This window comes from Rousettus aegyptiacus, unplaced genomic scaffold, assembly GCF_014176215.1.
Source record: "Rousettus aegyptiacus isolate mRouAeg1 unplaced genomic scaffold, mRouAeg1.p scaffold_m13_p_5, whole genome shotgun sequence".
NCBI classification, from domain to species: Eukaryota; Metazoa; Chordata; class Mammalia; order Chiroptera; family Pteropodidae; genus Rousettus; species Rousettus aegyptiacus.
In genome coordinates this window covers 23,246,181-23,265,014 of record NW_023416308.1, presented here as the reverse complement: position 1 = coordinate 23,265,014, position 18,834 = coordinate 23,246,181, and the positions used below count along the sequence as shown (strand labels likewise).

Sequence of the window (18,834 nt, the reverse complement as noted above, 5' to 3'; positions counted from 1 at the left end):
CTCGGAAAATAATATGGCCTTTTGCCAGGATCCTGTATGATCTTTAAGAACAAGAATAGAAGCCTGACCCAGGGCCTGCTGCCTTTAGGCCAGACTTCTATTTTTTGCCCAGGATAGTGTGGTCTATGTGCCCTTCCTCAAGAGCTTCAGGAAAGGCTCTGCTTTACCTACCATAGACTTAGGACCAGTGTTTCTACAAATGGGCCTTTGCCAGCACTTAGTGGAATATGTTCATTTGTCTGAAAGGAGCCCTTTGAAAGCTCAGAACAGGTGGGCAGCTCACCATTTAGCGATTCAATTGCTGGTAGAGGCTCCCTCTTAAGCTACTGTGTGGACCTCCTACTATGATATAAACCCCTCGGGGTTAGGGGTCTGCTTTCTCCTTAGCACCTAGAGCAGGGCCTGGCACCCTGGCGGTTTCTTGTCAATGAAAGGATGAATGTCTCAGTGGCCTTAGGTCTTTTTCCACCTTGTCACCGTCATCAGGTTACCTGACATCACTGTGTACTCCCCTCCCCCTTGAAGAGCCACAATGGTAGCTTATGTAATAACCTATCTAGCTTACCATTTCCCAGATGACAGGCAGGGACCCCATGTTCAAGGATCACTAGCTAGACATCAGCCAAACTCTGAATTCTACCTAGAGATTTCAGGGGAGATGGGACAGGAGCCAAGGTGGTAGGGGAGGGAAGTTTCTGGCCACATACAGGCTCTGCAGGAGCGGGTCCCAAAGTGCCGCCTCCCCTCTCAGCATCCTTTATTTGAGGCAGATGTCCTACTGACCTCCCTGTTGGTCATAGTACATCCTTATGTGAATCTTTTCCTCATCATAGCAGTCATTCCGCTGCGCTGGGGACACCATCCCATCCCTCTTGAGGTCCTGTTCGGTGTGTTGTAGCATGAGACTAATGAGACTGGGGAGAATGAAGGGAGGCTCTACTCACAAGGATCATGACATATTGGGAGACAGTGAGGGTAGAGAGGGATTTCCCCAGGTCTGCTATGACAGGCCTTCCCTTGTTCTCAGACACTGTTAGCAGCCCCATGCTGACCTCCAACCACATGCCGATGGCTGTAGACAAGATCTGCAGCCTCTGGTTTTAGTATCTGATTCTCAAAGAGTGTGTGGGATCTTTAGAGTGATCTAGAGCTTTATGTTAGTAATTTGAGTGTCTTCTTCAATTCAACAAACGTTTTCCATTTGTTCTGCATCAGAAATGGAGTAGGTGTTTTCTTGTTGACTATTCATTCACTTTCATCCCCAGCTATAGGTACACTGGAGGCTATAAACATCTAGGGAAGGTACAAGACTGCTCCAGAGTCATCTAATCAGCTTATAGGCAGAATAGGGTGAAAGGCAATGCAGAGATAGATCTGGTGCTCTGGGTCCCCTGCCCAGGGCCCTTTTTGCTTTCAGAACCAGAACCAACCCACAGCTCACCCACTGGTGGGCAGTATTTACCACCTGTCTGTTCATAGCTGTTTTATTATACTTTTCTCTGTTTCCTCTAGAGCCGCATTCACCAGTCCACTTATGGCAAGAGCTTGGCTATCATGACTGAGGCCCAGCTCTCCACAGCTGTCATCGAGAACCCTGAAATGCTCAAGTACCAGCGAAGGCAGCAACAGCAACAGCTGGACCAGAAGAGTGCCACGCCCAGAGAGACAGGATCAGCAGCCTCAGTTGCTGGTGTTGTCAATGGGGAGAGTCTGGAAGACATCAGGAAGGTGAGGGCTTGGCCAGATTTCGTGGGCACAGGAGATCAGGCAATCTGGATGGGGCACAGGCATGAGTAGTGTGGAGATGGGTGTGTGCTAGGCCTAGCTCAGGGCCCAGAGGTAAGCCAGCTTGGGCCCACTTGGCCCATTACCTTCAGCTGCATGAGGGGGTAATGGGGCCTAAGGCACCTTTATCAAAGGCCTTCATGACCCACGGTGCTGTAGAAGAGGTCATCTCTTATGGGAACTTGACCTTTCTTGGAAATTCTATATACAACAGGTCCTCGAATAGTGTCATTTGGTTCAACGTGTTTTGTTACAACACTGATGAGAAAAAAATTTCGATTCCTGGCTGGGGTCGCTGTGTAGACTCTACACTTCCTCCCCATGTCTGTATGGGTTTTCTCTGACTACTCCACTTTCCTCCTACATCCCAAAGATGCCCATGTTAGGTTTCCAGTCTGAGGTGGGTGTACTGTGAGCTGCCAGAAAGGCTCTAGCCACCTGTGACCCTGAACTGGGATAAATGGGTTAGGAAATAATCATCTTATTTGTTTTTATTAATCTGTTTAAAATGTATGTATAGCTCACATTTATTTCAATGTTTAATATTAGAAGCATTTGGGGTCTTTATTTAGAAGTTTGGTGGTGTTTTTGTGACCAGAAATATGCCATTGGCACTTAACTTTTATTTATACCAATTAGCCTATGGTAAAATTGGTTTCCTTATACGTTGTTTCCCTTAAAGTTGCAGTTTCCAAGAACCTATCAGTGACATTAAGTGAGGATTTATTGTACTGAAAACATTGGGTTTCAGGCACTACCCTTAGGAGACATCTGTGGGCTCCCCCTTCTTCTTCTGGAAGTTCATGTCTCACTTGTGGGTAGGAGGTGGAGATGGCGTAGGAACAAAGCAGGAAATGTTATAATTACCCAGGGAGCTTAAACCATCTCCAGGAGTTTGTGCAGGGTGATGAACCTCCCAAAGATACTCAGACATAATGTGTAATTGGGAACCCTTGGTTATAAACCTTCTGTGGAAGAGTTTGCAAACCACAGCATAGAGACAAGGGTGTAGGCTGAAGGGTACAGGTATCATCCATTAGTTCCCTTGTTGAGCACCATGGTTGCTCATTGCTTTGGGAACCTGGCCCAGGCCTGCAGTGCTGGTGGTAGAGAAGGTACCAGAGCTGGTTCAGCTGGGAGCTTTCAGTCTTTTCTGCTTTACTGTGCAGGAAGTGGAGCACGCATCCTGATAAAACTATTTGTTCTTTGATTAGGTGGCTTAGTTTAGTTTGATTAGAAAGCCTGTTAGAAGGGGAAGTTAGAATACATTTCCTTTTTTTATATTTGGAGGTAGTTGGCAGGAACTTTTCCATTCATTTGTGTCACTTACTTTGCCAGAATCTTCTGAAGAAACAAGTTGAGACTCGGACAGCAGACGGTCGGAGAAGAATTACACCTCTCTGCATAGCACAGCTGGACACCGGGTACTCGTTCATTCACCGAGCTCTCTGTGGCCTTATCTGGGAGGTCTTTCTCTCGCCTTTTGCCAGTTAGCATTTTCATTATCAGGGTCTTCACAGCCTCTTGGGCTAATCGGACCCTTAGACTCTGGAAGTAAAGGAGTTGAGCCCAGCTTACCACCAACCTCAAAGCTTAGTGCTACCCACAGAGCCCTTATGCACACTTGATTTGTTCCTCTTTTAACCCTTTTGTAGCCTTTTTCTGGTTGTGAAAGGAATATGTATACACCTTGTTGAAAATAATAGAAGCCCAAAGGAAGACATAAACATTACCCATAATCTAGCCTCTCAGATATAATCACTGTTAACATTCTGGTATCTGTATCTCCATTCTTTTTTTCCCACTTGTTCCTGTATCTTGACCTTGCACCCATTTTAATAAATAGTCCTCTGAAGCTTTGGCTTGCTGATTGTCCAGGTTCCCAGCCTGTGAATGTACCATGATTTACTTAGCCATCCCCTTAACTGTGGCCTTGTAGTTTGTGTCCAATGTTTTATGGTTATAAATGAATCTCTGAGCATGCCTGTTGACTGTTTCCTCAGTCTACTTCTTAGAAGTAGAATTTCTGAGTGGAGAGTGGGGCTCTGAGGCATATTTCCCTGAGGGGGCAGAGACGAGGGAAATGGACTGAGTCACCATTTGCTATTGTCTTAGTGTCTGTAGTCAAGTTTGCTTTTGTGTGGGTCATTCTCCCCAAAACAGTGTATATTTAGTCAAAGGATGATAAGGCCCTGTGTGAATGAAATAGATGCATGCTGTTGAAGTGATTCATTCACTCTGGGTTATACATTCGTTCAGCCAATCTGTTCAGGCACCACACGCAGTAGTCCTCTGCACTTGCAATTGCTCATCCATGAGCTATTTCAAATCTTCCTAGAAGTCTGAATAAACCTTCATTCATGATATGCTGATTGACCTCTTCTTGGTAGGTGTTCAGATGCTGAGGCCCTGGAGGGCAGAAACCTGACTGGGTAGAACCAGAACCAGTTTCCTGACTTTTCCCAGAGACTGATTTTCCTTTGATCAATCATTTTTCCCACTGTGAACCTATAGGGGGTAATGCCACCTGCCTACCTTTTATTAAGACCAAGTGAGATCAAGTATGTGACTGTGCTTTGAACATTGCTGGGCTTGTGGGAGTAGAGTTGTAGAAGGTGGTGGAGGTGGTGATAGTGGCACTTTTGTGCTGTAGATCCCTCCAGGCCTCACCTGGTAAGGAGGCAGGTAGTAGATGGCTTCCTGCCTGGACTTGATCCAACTTTTTGCCATAGGGCACATATTTCTGGCACTAGAACTTGATTCTTTTGGTCTTAAAGGCTTTTTTGCCCTCCTGATACAGTCATGTTGAAATAAGTAGCGATGGAATAGGTGATTATTAGCTTAGCTAATCAAGAAAGCAAAGAAAAAGCACAAATACTTAAAGTAGAAATAAGTGGGAAATAATCATAGATAAAGAATAAATCAAAAGGATGAAAGACTGCTTTGTTGAACTCTATACAAATAAAATGGAAAGTGGATGATTTTTGAGGAAAATAAAATTACCAAAATGAAGAAAATCCATACAGATGAATTATTATAGAAGAAATAGAGGACATTGTCACAGTTAATTTGCCAAAACCTATCAGACTAAAAAGGCTTCATGGCAAAATTCTAACAGACTTTTAAGGAATAGGTCATTCTAATACTATTGAAAATATTCTAGTGTGAAAGCTTACAAAACCTTTTTTTTAAACACAAGATTTAGATCAAAACGTGACCGAGGTTGAACATAATAAATTCCCGACGACTCTCATTTCCAAATGTCAGTGCGGAATCAAAAATAAAATAGTAACAAGCAACCATACAGTGTGTTAAAATGCCAATGCATATAATCAGGTAAGGTTTATTTCAGGAAAGCAAGGGGGTTCCAATTTTGGAAACTTAGTTTACTTCTACATGCCAATAGATCAAAAAAAAATTATATGATCATCTCATCTGTATAGATACTTGAAAGGCATTTTTATTCAACATCATTCTGATTTAAAGCGTATTTAAGCGGGAATAGATAGGTGCTTTACTTGATAAACTATCTTATTTCAAATTACATTAAAAAACTAAATAAATGTCTATTCTTGTCACTATAATTTGACATTATTCTAGGATCCCTAGCTCATAAAGTTAGTCTAGGGAAAGAATAAAACTTCAGAAAGAATAAAACTGGAAAGGAGTTGGTAAAATGTATTATCATTTAAAGATGATATGATCTAAAAGAGAACGAACTGGATAAACTGTCATAGACAATCAAAGAAGACAATAAAGTGACTGGATACAACCAATGTAATGAGATCAAATAGCACCAACTTCTTTTAGAAGATTATAAAGGAAGAAATCACTTTTACAAATGCAATACCTAGAATGTAACAAGAAATGTAGATCTTTATGAAGAAAAGAATTTCAATCCTATGAGAGACCTAAAAGGAAATTCGAAGAAATTACAGGAAGTGCATACCATTTATTAGCTAGGATGATGCAACATCATGGAGATGACAGATCTCTCCCAACCTGTAAACGTTACATGAGCCAATACAAATAACTATAGGAGTTTTCAGAATCAAACAAGCTGATTCTGAAGTTTTATGGAAAAATAAATAGAAATAGTTGAAATATTTCTGAAAAAGAAGATTCATCAGGGAAGACTAGCCCCACTATAAATTAAAACTTATAAGGTAAAAGAATTAAAACAGGTGCTCACACATGAATAGAACATTGGGATACAATTGAAAACCCCCAAATAGGCTAACTATGGGAATTTTAAAGGTAATATTTTACATCCATGATGAATCATTACCTAATTCAATAAGTGACAGTCAAGACTATTTGTTGATACTCTAGAAACAAAATTGGAGCCCTACCTCAAAACTTAAAATTCTTAACAGTTCAGAGGTTTTTCAGAGAACAATCTAAACAGCTCAGAGATCTCTTTTTAATTTTAATTTTTTTGTTTAAAGTTTTAAAATATTCTATAGAAGAATATTTTCATAATCTCAGAGGTTAAGAAGTCTTTTCTACAAATGACACAAAATTTAGACCACATAAAAATAACACTTTTTTGTGTCTGTGAGGAAAATTACATGATAAAGAGTCAAAACACTACATCCTGGGGAAAATGTTTCCTGTTCATATAAGAAATTCTTTTAATATGTAAATAGTCTTAAAATCAATAACAAAGACCAATAACCAAATAGAACAGCAGATGAAGGATATGAATAAACAGTTAATTAAAAAAAAGGAAATCAGATGTTTCTATATGAAAAAAGATCAAGCTTACATCAAAAAACTGCAAATTAAAAATGTAGTAAGTCCAATTTTCATCTATTATATTGTCAAATAACATGAAATTTGGTAAAATTAATGACATGTGATGTAATAGACTCATACACAGGTTGTAATTTAAACCTTTAAGGGGGACAATTTAGAACTATTTATCAAAAATCATCAATGAGCATTTCATTTGCTGCTACAATTCCACTTCTACGAATTTATCCCAGATAATATATGCATTTACCCATGTAATATCCCATGTAACAGGTTTAATGACAATTATAATAATAGGCAGCTATTATGTGTTCCAAGTGTTTGCTACACTAACAACTTTCGACCTGACAGCGACCTCATGGGGAAGGTCCTCTCTGTTTTGCAGATAGGAACCTACAGCATAGTGGTTGAATCACCCAAGGTCTCAGAGCTTGTACTTGGCCGAGGAGTGAGACTTGGCTGGTTTGGGGCCCCTAGGCCCTCAGCCTTAACACTGAAGTATCTTGCCTCCTGTTGCATCAGTGTCTGTGACTAAAAAGGTTGATTGTTCCTCAATAGAGTCTGGTTAGGTAAATTATGGTACATCCATACAGCCTTTAATGAAAGGGGGGCCTACTCTGTCTTGCATTTCATTAGGTCTGAGACACATATTTATACATTTTAACACCTTTAAGATCAGGGTGCATCTTATAACCAGTGGCATCTGACAATTATATTTGGTAACGATTTTTTCTTAGTGGTACATAAAGTACCAGTTTACTTTAGATTCAATTAAACATGGTATATGAAGTGATTTTAATTTTCTTTTTACTTTTCTGTAAGTTTATAAATTTTCTTCCATGAAAATACATTACCTTTGGACCCAGAGAAGTGTTACCTAGAATGTATAAAGCACTTGATGTGGTATCTGATTTCCGCGGCTGACTTTGTTCTTCTTGACAACAGGGACTTCTCCACGGCGTTCTTTAACAGCATCCCACTCTCAGGCTCCCTGGCAGGCACCATGCTCTCCTCCCATAGCAGTCCACAGCTACTTCCCTTGGACTCCAGTACCCACAATTCCTTTGGCGTCTTGAAGCCTTCCACAGAGCCCGTGGGAGCCGCTGGCCCCAGGCCTGCGGGTGATTCTGTCAGTAAGGACAGGTGAGTAGGCACCAAGGCTTGCTTCTGTCCCTGGGAAGTTCAGGTTTGCACATAGTTCCAGGGACACTTCATGGCCTCTTCTATTAAAAAGAAAAGAGAAGTTGCAGAAGAGGATTTGCTTAGAAGGGAGTCCTTGTTCAAGAGAGTCTCTGTTGCACAGGACTGTGAGGACATGTCCTGGAGGAAGATGCAACCTAGGGATTGGGCTGCTAAGGGTGAGAACCATCCAAGGACACATCACTTGCCTCAGGGTCAGCCCCCACCTTCCAGCAGGTCTACACTAGAGGTGACTTAGGCTTCCACTGTACTGTTGGGAGCATCGCCACACCAGTCATCTCAGGCAGGGTGCTTATGTGCTGGGGCAGACTCCCCTCACACTCTCAGAATTAATTGCTCAGGGAGCCCATGTCTTCCCCAACTATTATCTAGAAATCGACTTAGAAGTTAGAAAGAACCAGAGGAGCATGAATAAGAGCCAGAAGCCATTTACTCAGCAAACACTTGCCCAGCACATGTTCTGGGGGCCCAGAAGTCTGTAAGGGGTTGATTGGTGGGGTCCTTGTCCCACTGGTGGAGAAAGAGGCAGACATAGCATTGCAGGGATGGCTCTTGGAGTCCCCTGGGTAGAAATGGCTAGCCATTCAAAGGGGGTTGGTGGGCAGGTCTAAGGACATCTTCTCAGAGGATGCTCTACTCAGGGCCCATATAGGCCAACCAGGGGAAGGGAATAGAGACAGCAGCAAAAGCAGAACCCCAAGCCCCTGTGGAGCGTCAGTAAAGGGGAAGAAAGCTGGGCTTCTGTGCTGAGCCAGGTACCCTGGGCTTCTCCCTAGAGTAGAGACACAGAAGGTTCTGAACTTTAGATCATTCCAGCAGGCATAATGCCCAAATGTGGCTGCCACCCTAGCACACACAACTGTTATTGTTAGAGTGATTTTCCTTGATGGGGACCAAGTCGCATGTTATTGCAGTATCTTACTTCTGGGCTCTGGTGTCATGACTATAAAGGCATGCACCAAGCATCAGGTGTCACACATCCGATGGAAATGTGATAATGGATGGGAAGAGGCAGAGGTAGAGCAGCTAGACCAGTTAGGAAGCAAAGCATCCGGGGAGGAAGGATGTCTAGGGAAGGACAAGAAGCTCCAGATCTGTGAAATGTTTCAACAATTGGCCCTGCCATATCCCTGGAGAAGAGGAGAGGGTTATCCAGGTTGCTTGCCAGGAGTCTGGTGTGGGGTCCATGCAGGCGGATATGATCAGTAAAAGGCTTAGTGGCTTCAGGACCCAGCATGCGGGAGGCACTTGGACACTAGGGGAAGCTATTAGGCTTATTCCTGGGTTCTCCTTTCTCTGTGCAGTAGAAGGCAAAGGCTATGGGGTGAGTACTTGAAGTAAGGTGTAAAGAATTCTTGAAGGAGAATGTCACAGTGAGGTGGGAGGGGCCATCTGAGCGGGGGGACGAAGACCAGAAATAGTGGCTTTGAGACCCCAGGTGAGGCTTTTTTTTTTTTTTTTTTGTCAGACCCACTGTTGAAGTGGGAAAAGCTGGTTGGAGTGGTTTGGGGTGCTATATTCAAGTTGTAGAGATAGGGCCACATGGTGAGAAAAAAGGGTTGTAAGAACCACTTTCTAGGCCCCATGCTACCCCTGGAAGTTCTTAGAATATGAGTGCAATTTACTTATGAACTTCTTAGATAGTCAAACTTTAAGAATCTTAACACATGAAAAAATATTAAAGAAATAGGAATAGTAGATTATATCTTGAAATTATTTTTATAGAAGTTTGATATTTGTGCCTCTTTCACTTGGCTCCAAGTAATGCAAATCCCGGACTCCCAAATCCTCAATGAGTTGTGCTTAACATGCTTTGTCATCTTCTTCCCCCACCCCAGCGTGAACGCTACCTCGATTCCTGCTGCATCATCCCCCTCTGTGTTAACAACCCCATCCAAGATCGAACCCATGAAAGCGTTTGACTCCCGGTTCACAGAGCGGTCCAAAGCCACACCAGGTGCTTCTACCTTGACCAGTGCGACTCCGACAGCTGTAGAAAGGTATGTGGTAGTGTGTAGGGCTCAGAGAGACTGGGAAGGATGAAGTCTCGGGCCAGCAGTGTAGCATCTATTCTTCCACCGATCAGCTTGCCCTCCCAGGGGGAGCAGACTCTAGTCTCTCTGTACTGGGAGCTCCTGGCTCCAAGGAGAAAGAAGCCGCTGATTCAAGTGGGAAAGTGCCTAGAAGGAGCCATAGGAGAGGACAGAGCAGACACAAGGACAACAAGGGCAACAGCATGATGGCTGGTCAGTGTGGAAGATGCGTTGAGAATAATGTTGTTTGGTTGGAGCCCAGAGTTTTCCCAGAAAAGGAGCAGGGGATTGGTTGGAGAGATGGAAGGCTCTGATACTGTTGCACCATGGCTGAATTCTTGCAAGCCCTCTGCTACTTGTCCATTCTCTGCACCTCCTTTAGCATACAGTGGCCAAGTCATGTGGGGTGTAGTTCTTTATATCTTAGAGTTGCAGAAGTCCTCCCAAGGTGGCCAGAGCTAGTGTATTATTAGTCTCTGCCACTTGCACTAAGCTTCTCTGCCTCCTGGGGGAGTGTGCTACAGAATGGAGGTCACTGCATAGCCCAGTGAGGTGGGGGCTGGGAGAGTCAGAGGTGGATTGGGCCACCTTCCTCCACAAGGGCCTATGGCTTAACTGCTGTCCTCAGTGTTGCATCCCACCTTGAGGTGACTAGTGCTCAGCAGCCCTGGGCAGACACACCCTGGCCTGTGCCACCATCAGCCCAATGTAGGGACGTTGGTCACAGACTTTTGCAATAGCCATACAGCTAAGCCGGTGGCCAGTGAAGGGAGCATTTGTGTTGAGACCTCTCCTAGCAGTAGATGGTGTCTTGGCACTAAAGCCGAAGTATGCCGTCCCCAAGGTTTCACTAATGATCTTGAAACTACTTGTCTGTTTAGGATTTGTTCTCTTTGGAGAACAGGCCTTGGAAACTAGCACAGGAGGACTGTCCCTTTAAGTCAGCTGCTATAGCTGTGACTTTGGTGTGAGACCTTGTATTCTACTCTATAGTATGATTATGCTTATTTCAGTATACAGATATTCTGTGTGATCTCTTTAGCAGTTTCTGTGTCCAGCAATAGGGAAGATCTGAAAACCTTACTGTTGCTAAACACTTTGAAATGCTGGATGAACTGTAACACACATCCTTAAAACACATGAGTAGTTTACAAGAAAATAAAGGAAGTCCCCAGGAGCCCAAATCTGAGAGTGAACAAATCAACCAGAGCAATGGGCAGATAGATCCACACTATGCATTGGGCTGGGTGGGCTGACATGATGACTAAAGACCTTGAGTTATAATGGTACACGGATTGAACAGAGGGCATTGGGCCTGAGCCATGTAGGGCAGTGGTCCTTTGGCACCAGAGACCAGTACTTCAGTGAGAATCCAGTGCTTGATCTGAGGTGGAGCTGAGGCGACGATGCTAGTCCTGGGGAGTGGCTGTAAATACAGATGAAGCTTTACTTGCTCGCCCACCGCTCACCTCCTATTGTGTGGCCTGGTTCCTAACAGGCCACAGACTGGTACCATTCCACAGCCCGTAGGTTGGGGTCCCCTGATATAAGAGGTTGAGACTAAGACATTAGCGTTAAGCCAAACTGCTTGAAAAGTTCACCTCCAGTAAAAGGGGGAACTAGAAAAAACCTGACTGGCAGCATGATACCATTGCTAAGACATGTCTTAGCCTGTCCTTGGTTAGGAAAACAGTCTTCCCCTGAGACTATATAGCCACAAGCCTGCCCTCTTGTGGACTGGGGATCAGTTTAAGACAGCCTGTGTCCTATAGAAATCACCAAGCCATGAAATGAACATCTAATTAACATCTAGAGGGATTTGGCAAAGTAAATGCAAATCAGCCTGCCAGGGACATTTCCCTGACTCCAGGGGCTACAGCTTTCTCACGGAGAAGCACAGCCCGAGATGGACTCAATCCAAAGTAACAAAACATGTGAAGAAATAGTGGGTTATGCACAAATGTCAGGAGACATTAGGAACAGGAGGTTTAGACCTCTATAAACGTCTGATCGTAGAATTGTCAGATGAAATGAATATGTTTAAAGTTAACGACATGAAAGATATAGCAGAAGATGTGAGGAAAGATTAATATACTTTCTTCTATACAAAAATTAACTCAAAATGGGTCAAAGAACTAAATGTAACCTAAATTTTAAAAACTCTTAGAATAAAACATAGATATAAATTGATGTGACTATGGATTTGGCAACTGTTTCTTTAATTTGATATCTAAAGCACAAGCAACTAAAGAAAAAATAGATTAGCCTTCATCAAAATTTAAGACTTTTGCTCTTTAAAGAGCTTTATTAACAGTGAGCAGACCACCTACGAAATGCAAGAAAATATTTGCAGGTCACATCTGATAAAGACCTAGGATCCAATTGTAAAGAACTCTTACAACTCAACAGTAAAAAGACTAATAACCCAATTTAAAAATGAGCAAAGGATTTGCATAGAAATTTCTCCAAAGAAGATATGCAGCGACCGATAAGCACTCAACATCGTTAGCTGTCAGAGAAATGCAAATCAAAACCTCAATGAGATACCCACTAGGATGGCTAAATTTAAATAGGCAGATAATAAGTGTTGATGAGGATGGAACAGTATCAGAAACCCTCACAGAAAGCTGGTGGGATTTTAAAATGGTTTAGCTTCTTTATAAGACAATCTGGAAGTTCCTCAACTTGTTAAATAGAGTTACCATATGACCCAGCAACTCCACACGTAGGTATGTACCCAAGAGAATTGAAAACATGTTCATGAAAAAAAATCGTATACAAATGTTCATATCAATATTACTTGTAATAGCCAAAAAGTGGGGACAATCTAAATGTTTATTAAGTGACGAATGGATTTTTAAAAGGTGGTATATCCATTCAGTATATTATTTGGCAATAAGAAGAAATGGAGTACTTATATGTGCTACAAAAGGGACAAACCATGAAAACATTATGCTAAGTCAAAGAAGCCAGTCACAAAGAGCCACATATTGTATGATTCCATTTATAGTGTTTAAAATAGGCAAATCCATAGAGATGGAGAGTAGATTAGTTGTTGTGGGGGGCTGGGGGGAAGGGAGGATGGCTACAATTTCTTTTTGGGAATATGAAAAATGCTGTGGCATTAGATAGTCATAATTGCATAACCTTATGAACACACAAAAAACTTCTGAGTTCTGTACTTTAAAATGGTGACTTTTATGGTACCAGCATTCCTTGTCTTTTTGCATTTCGCAGATAGTGCATTTTTTAAAATTTTTTTATTTTTACAAATTGAAGGTAAACCCTCATTCACTAGCAAAAAGATTATGTATGACTCACTGAAAGCTCTCAGATGATGGTTAGCAGTTTTGAGAAATAAGGTTATTTTTTAATTAAGTTGTATACATTGTTTTTTTCAGACATAATGCTATTACATACTTAATCGACTACAGTGTAGTGTAAACATAACTTATATGCACCAAGAAACCAAACATTCCAGTGACTCACTTTATCATGATATTTACTACGGTGGTCTGAAACTGAGCCCACAATATCTCCAATGTATGCTTGTATGTGAATTATAACTCAAAATATATATATATATATATATATATATATATATATATATGTATGTATGTATGTATTTGGAATAAAACGCTGTCAGAAAAGACCAGATAGATTTGGAAATTAACCAAAAAATACTTTTAGAAAAGAAAAATAATAATCATTTTAGTTAGAAAGTCAGTGGAAATATCTGACAGCAGATGAGATCCAGATGAAGAGAACATTTGATCTGAGGAACTGCCCTCAATTTCTCAGAACTGCAGAGGTGAACAGGTGGAGCCTAAGGAGAAGAGGCTAGAGATAGGAGGGCAGAGGCAGGAGTCCGCACGCACCTGGCAGGAGTTCCCCAAAGAGTATATGTTGTGGGGCAGTTGTCAAGAGGGAGTGCTGATGTTTTACAGACCTAACCCATATTGAAACCTCAGTCTTGGAAATGGAGTGAGTTCTAAACAGAATAAATAAAACTAAATCTCCATCTTAGAGAAACCATAGAGTGCTATAGACAGAAATTCCTTCTGTTCATTGAGGAAGCCTCCTGTTTGCCTTGTGGGTTTCCATGGCCCTTGTTGCATCATATCCTATCACTCAGGGAGGGCAAACCCTAATTTGAGAAGTGCAGAGGATATCCCTTGAATTGGCTATGAGAAGACAGAGTTTTAACTACGTGACCTGGGCCCTGATGCTGCCAGGGTTTGTCCCTCAGTAGCTCTGTCTTCAAGGTTTTACAAGACCTTTCAGCCACACATACAACTCTAGTAAGGAGACCATCAAGTTTTGCCATTTTTGGATTACTTGAAAGTGGCAATAAGTGAGCAATGACTTAGGGCTGAGCTTTCTGCTTCCAAGGCAGCAGGATGTTTGGTGAGATTCCAAGAGCCTGGTGCTAAATTCTAAGAGGAAGTTATGGTTGGATCCTCATATGAGGAAAATGGAATAAAGTAAACTGCAGCATCTTTAATAAAGTCTTTTTATAGAAACTACATCTTTTTTGATATGGCTGTTTCTTGCATTGATTCTCAGTAAAAGCCATGAGGAACCCTTTGAAACACCTATCAATGGAGGTTTTCCATTGGGGCAGTGTCACGTGGTTAGGAGCAGTGCTTAGAGCCATATACACTGCATTTGAGTACCAGCGCCCTGCTTTGTGGTAGAGTGATTTTGAGCAAGACATAGTCTTTCTGAGTCCATCTCCTCCCAGGCTGAATGGCTCTCCCAGGAGCCCTTTACTCTTAGGAGATGTGTCTTGAGAACTGAAGATAGGCCGCCATGTCCTGGTTCTGTTTTCATAGTGAGCATCACATGTCGGCTCCTGTTATTATTCCTTTGCTGTACCTTAGGTTTCATTTTTGGTTTTGTGTATTTATGGGCTTGGACAAATGTAATAAGCTATGATCATCCAATACATTGTTGTTGTTTCATTGACCTAAAAATCCTCTGTTCTCTACCTGTTCATCCTTCCCTCTCCTTGATTCCTGGTAGCTGCTGATCTTTTTACTGTTTCCATATTTTTTTCTTTTTCAGAATATCATATAGTTGGAACCATCTCTTTTAATTTATCTGTGTCTTTAAACTGAGTTTTTTATAGACAACATATAATTGGGTCTTCTTTTTCATCCTTTTTGTCAGTTTCTGTTTTTTAACTCTGTGATCCCCAACCTTTTTGGCACCAGGGTCAAGTGCTCCTATGAGAATCTAATGCCTGATGATCTGAGGTAGAGCTGAGGGGTTGACGCTGGCGCTGGGGAGTGGTTGCAAATACAGATGAAGCTTTGCTTGCTTGCCTGCCGCTCATCTCCTGTTGTGTGGCCTAGTTCCAGCAGGCCACGGACCAGTACTGGTCCACAGCCCAGAAGTTGAGGACCCTTGTTTTAACGGGTATATTTAGAACATTCACATTGAAAATGATTATTGATATAGTTAGATTAATATCTACCATATTTTTTTAACTGTTTCTAGTCATTGAACTTGTTCTGTTTCTTTTTTTAAATCTCTTATTCTTCTGCTGTTTCTGATTAATTTATACATGATTCCATTTCCTCTTCTCTCCCACATTATCTCTTAACATTATCTAAGAATATCTTGCAATAAGCATTTATAACTAAATACACTTTGAAATAACATTTACCACTTAAGGGACCTTACAACGGAGTATTTCCAATTTTTCCTTTCTATGGCTCAACATTGCTATCATTTACATATTTCACTTATTAATAAGCTATGATCATCCAATACATTGTTGTTGTTTCTAGTTTGAACAAAAGTTATCTCTTATTTAAGAATTTTAATTACGAATAATAAAAAGTTGTATGTTCATTTATTCCTTCTCTGATATTCTTCTTTCCTTCATGCAGATCTGAGTTTCTAACCTGTATCATTTTACTTCTCTCTGAAGGACTTCTTTTAACATTTTTTGCAAAGTGGATCTGCTGGCAAAAAACTCCCTCTAGCATTTTTTTGTTTGGTTTGTCTGAGAAAGACTTCATTTCTTTTTTTTTACTTTTGGAGTACAGTTTCAGTGGATAGTGAATTCAAGGTTATTGTTTTCTTTTTAAACTTTTTAAATATTTCACTTGTTTTTTTACTTGAATGCTTTCTGAAAAGAAACCCGATGTTATTCTTTTTCTTGACCTTTGTAGGTAAGGTGTTCATTTTCCTCTGGCTTCTTTCAAGATTTTCTTTTGTCTTTGGTTTTTTGCAGTTGGAGTATATATGTATATGTATAGAGTTGGGGGTAGTTATACTGTTTGGTGTTCTTTGAGCAGCTCAGATCTGTGGCTTGATATCTTTCATTAATTTGAAAAAGTCTCAACTATTATCATTATATTGTTATCCTCAGCTATTATCAATATTATTAAATTTTTATGCTTATATTACTTATCTGTTTTTGTATGTTGTCCAGCTTTTTCTATAGATACCCTTAGCACTATAACATAGTTATTTAAAATCTTAGCTTAATAATTCCAAAATCTCTGCCATGTCCAATTGTTTCTGATGCTTGCTTCCTTTCTTAAGACTGTGTTTCATTTGTTTTCTGTTTGATTTTGTTTTTCCTTTTATCATGCCTTATAATTTTCTGTTTAAAATTGGACATGATATACTGAGTAATAGGAACTAAGGTAAAAAAGGCTTTTAGTATGATGTTTTGTTTATCTGCGTAAGAGTTAGGCTGTGTTTACTGCTTCCTGTAGCCGTAGGGGTCAGAGGCTTCAATTTCCTCCAGTGTCCTTGTTTTTGTTCCTCTGTCGTCTTTGGGTTTCCCTTGAAACTCCTTGTTAAGTAGAGACTGTATCTTGCAACTCTTTTATTTGTAATCTGCTATTATACTGGAGCCCTGTCAATTTGGGAGTGAAGTATTGGAGAGGAGAAGCAGTCTGTTTTCTCATGATTAAAATTCTTATTTTTTTTGGACTAGAGTCCCTGGGCAATAACCTTCAGAAGAGTTTCTTAGTGTATATGCCTGTGTAAGACTAGGTTAGAGTTGGTTAATTGCCCTTCACCCAGGTCACGTAATCTAGTAAAGTAGTGTCCTTGAGGGGCAGGCTTTTGTTAAGGAGAACGAAACTCTGGTTGTGTTTCAAAATAGTTAATTTCCCCCATCCCGCAGTCCAAAGCACACAAGGGGTGCACTCCATCCCTGATCGTCACCCATGAGAACTTGGTGGAACTCCAGGAGGTAAAACTTAACAAACCCCAGGAGTTTTAACTTACAAGCCAGCCCAAATTTGGCCTCCAACAATGTACCAGTTACCATAATTTTTAAATCTTCCTGCTGGTTAGGACTCCAGGGGCCTCTGTTTCAGGTGAGCTGTGGTGTTTTGTTTTGTTTTGTTTTGTTTTGGTCTTCTGTTTCTCCAGTTTTTTTCAGGGTGGCAGTTTACCCTATAATTTCATTTCTCTGATAGATCTACAAAGAGTTGTTGATTTTCAGTTTTTCAGTTTTCCTCTTATTTTGAGGATGAGATTGATGAGTTCTAAGCTCTTTGGATGTTAGAGCAGAAACCAGAAGTCCTCTCCTACTTTTTTAATGTATCGACTTTTGGAAATGAGTATAGATTTTACTGATTATTATAAATTAATAGTCATATGGAAAAAAGCCATGGATGTCTGTGTTTGTGCAGGTTGAAAGAACAAAACCTTGTTGTGAAAGAGCTGAGGCCCCGGGACCTTCTAGAGAGCAGCAGTGACAGTGATGAGAAGCTCCCTGTGGCCAAGCCCTCCTCATTCTCCAAGCGAAAACTGGAGCTCGAGGTAGAGACAGTGGAGAAGAAGAAGAAAGGGCGGCCCCGGAAGGACTCCCGGCTCTTGCCCATGTCTCTTTCTGTCCAGGTAAGGCCTCTCCCAACCTACCTGTTGAGCTCTGTGCTGGAGTGTGTTTGTGTCCAACTGGGAGAAGGGAGGCCCTGCATGCCGCAGTGTCCTTCATCAGTGTAGAGACAGCTGGCTTAGACATACATTCCCTTGAGTTAGCATGGAGGCCACGATCTTCCTCAGATCTGCCCTTGATCCACCCCGAGTCCCTGAGCAGCTTTTTGGTATCAGCTGCCTCATCTGTAAAGTGGGATCACTAGAGCGTTCGTCTGCACAGTTGGCCTTGAAGAGTGGGTGGAAATGCTTAGGGAATAGGTCCACCTCACTTCTAGGTGACTCACCTTTACCTGACACTGCCCTACAGTGCTGGGGAGGGGCTCAGGGACATTTCTGCTTTTGTAGTCCCCAGCTGCTCTGACTGCAGAGAAGGACACCGTGTGTTTGTCTATACCAGCGCCTGCACTGAAGCTGCCCATGCCGGGCCCCCAGAGAGCATTCACCCTCCAGGTGAGCAGGCCTCCTGCCTCTCCCTCACAGCTATGGACCTTCGTGCATGCTCTTTCTCTCTCCATTTCCCCCCTCCCAGTGTAAACCCTGAATTGTCCTTGATAAGGCTGCTTTCCAATAGCTCTCTTTTACCTTCTAGGGGAAGTTGTAGTTGATCAGGGCAACCATCAGTAGTATTAGCTAGATAGCTTGCCTCTTCTCAAGGAGCCCCCTTGTGCCTACCATGCCCCGTCCCCGCCATGCCTCTTTTCTCCTCTGTGGGTTTGTTCTCACAGTCCTTGCTGCCATCTTCTGGATGCCCAGCTCCTTCACGACTTGTCTCAGGTGTCCCTTCTCATGGAAGCCTCTTTGGGCTTCATACTTGGCCCTGGACAGTCTTGGGCTCAGTGCCCATTGGACTCTGTGGTATTTTGACCAGCCCTCTAGCCCTGTTCACTTCTCAGGATCCGGCAGGAAGCCGTCATCAGGGCTGTCTGAGCTCTCAGAGTGGAAGCTTGTAACCAAGTGCTTGTTCAAAACACAGTTTTATTATTCTAGAACAAAAAACCCGTTATAACCAGAGCTCCAATAGTCACTCAATGCAGCACCCATGCCAGACCTTTGCACATGCCATCACCTCACGCCCTTTGTACCTCAACTCAGGTGCATATTGTTGGGAAGCCTTTTAGGACCCCAAATTAGGTCACTTCAAACTGGCTGC

At 42.0% G+C, this 18,834-nt stretch overlaps 1 protein-coding gene across 4 annotated transcripts in view; it reads left to right on the top strand.

Annotated features, from left to right (window-relative positions):
* The window catches only part of LOC107521844 (protein HIRA), a 75,686-nt gene that overhangs the window by 37,195 nt on the left and 19,657 nt on the right, over positions 1-18,834 (top strand). For all 4 annotated transcript variants that reach the window (XM_016166903.2, XM_036221492.1, XM_016166906.2 and 1 more), the window contains 6 exons: positions 1,513-1,728; positions 3,124-3,209; positions 7,486-7,683; positions 9,579-9,740; positions 17,438-17,645; positions 18,030-18,134. In XM_016166903.2, the coding sequence (XP_016022389.1) occupies positions 1,513-1,728; positions 3,124-3,209; positions 7,486-7,683; positions 9,579-9,740; positions 17,438-17,645; positions 18,030-18,134 (975 nt within the window). The remainder of the gene's footprint in view (positions 1-1,512; positions 1,729-3,123; positions 3,210-7,485; positions 7,684-9,578; positions 9,741-17,437; positions 17,646-18,029; positions 18,135-18,834) is intronic.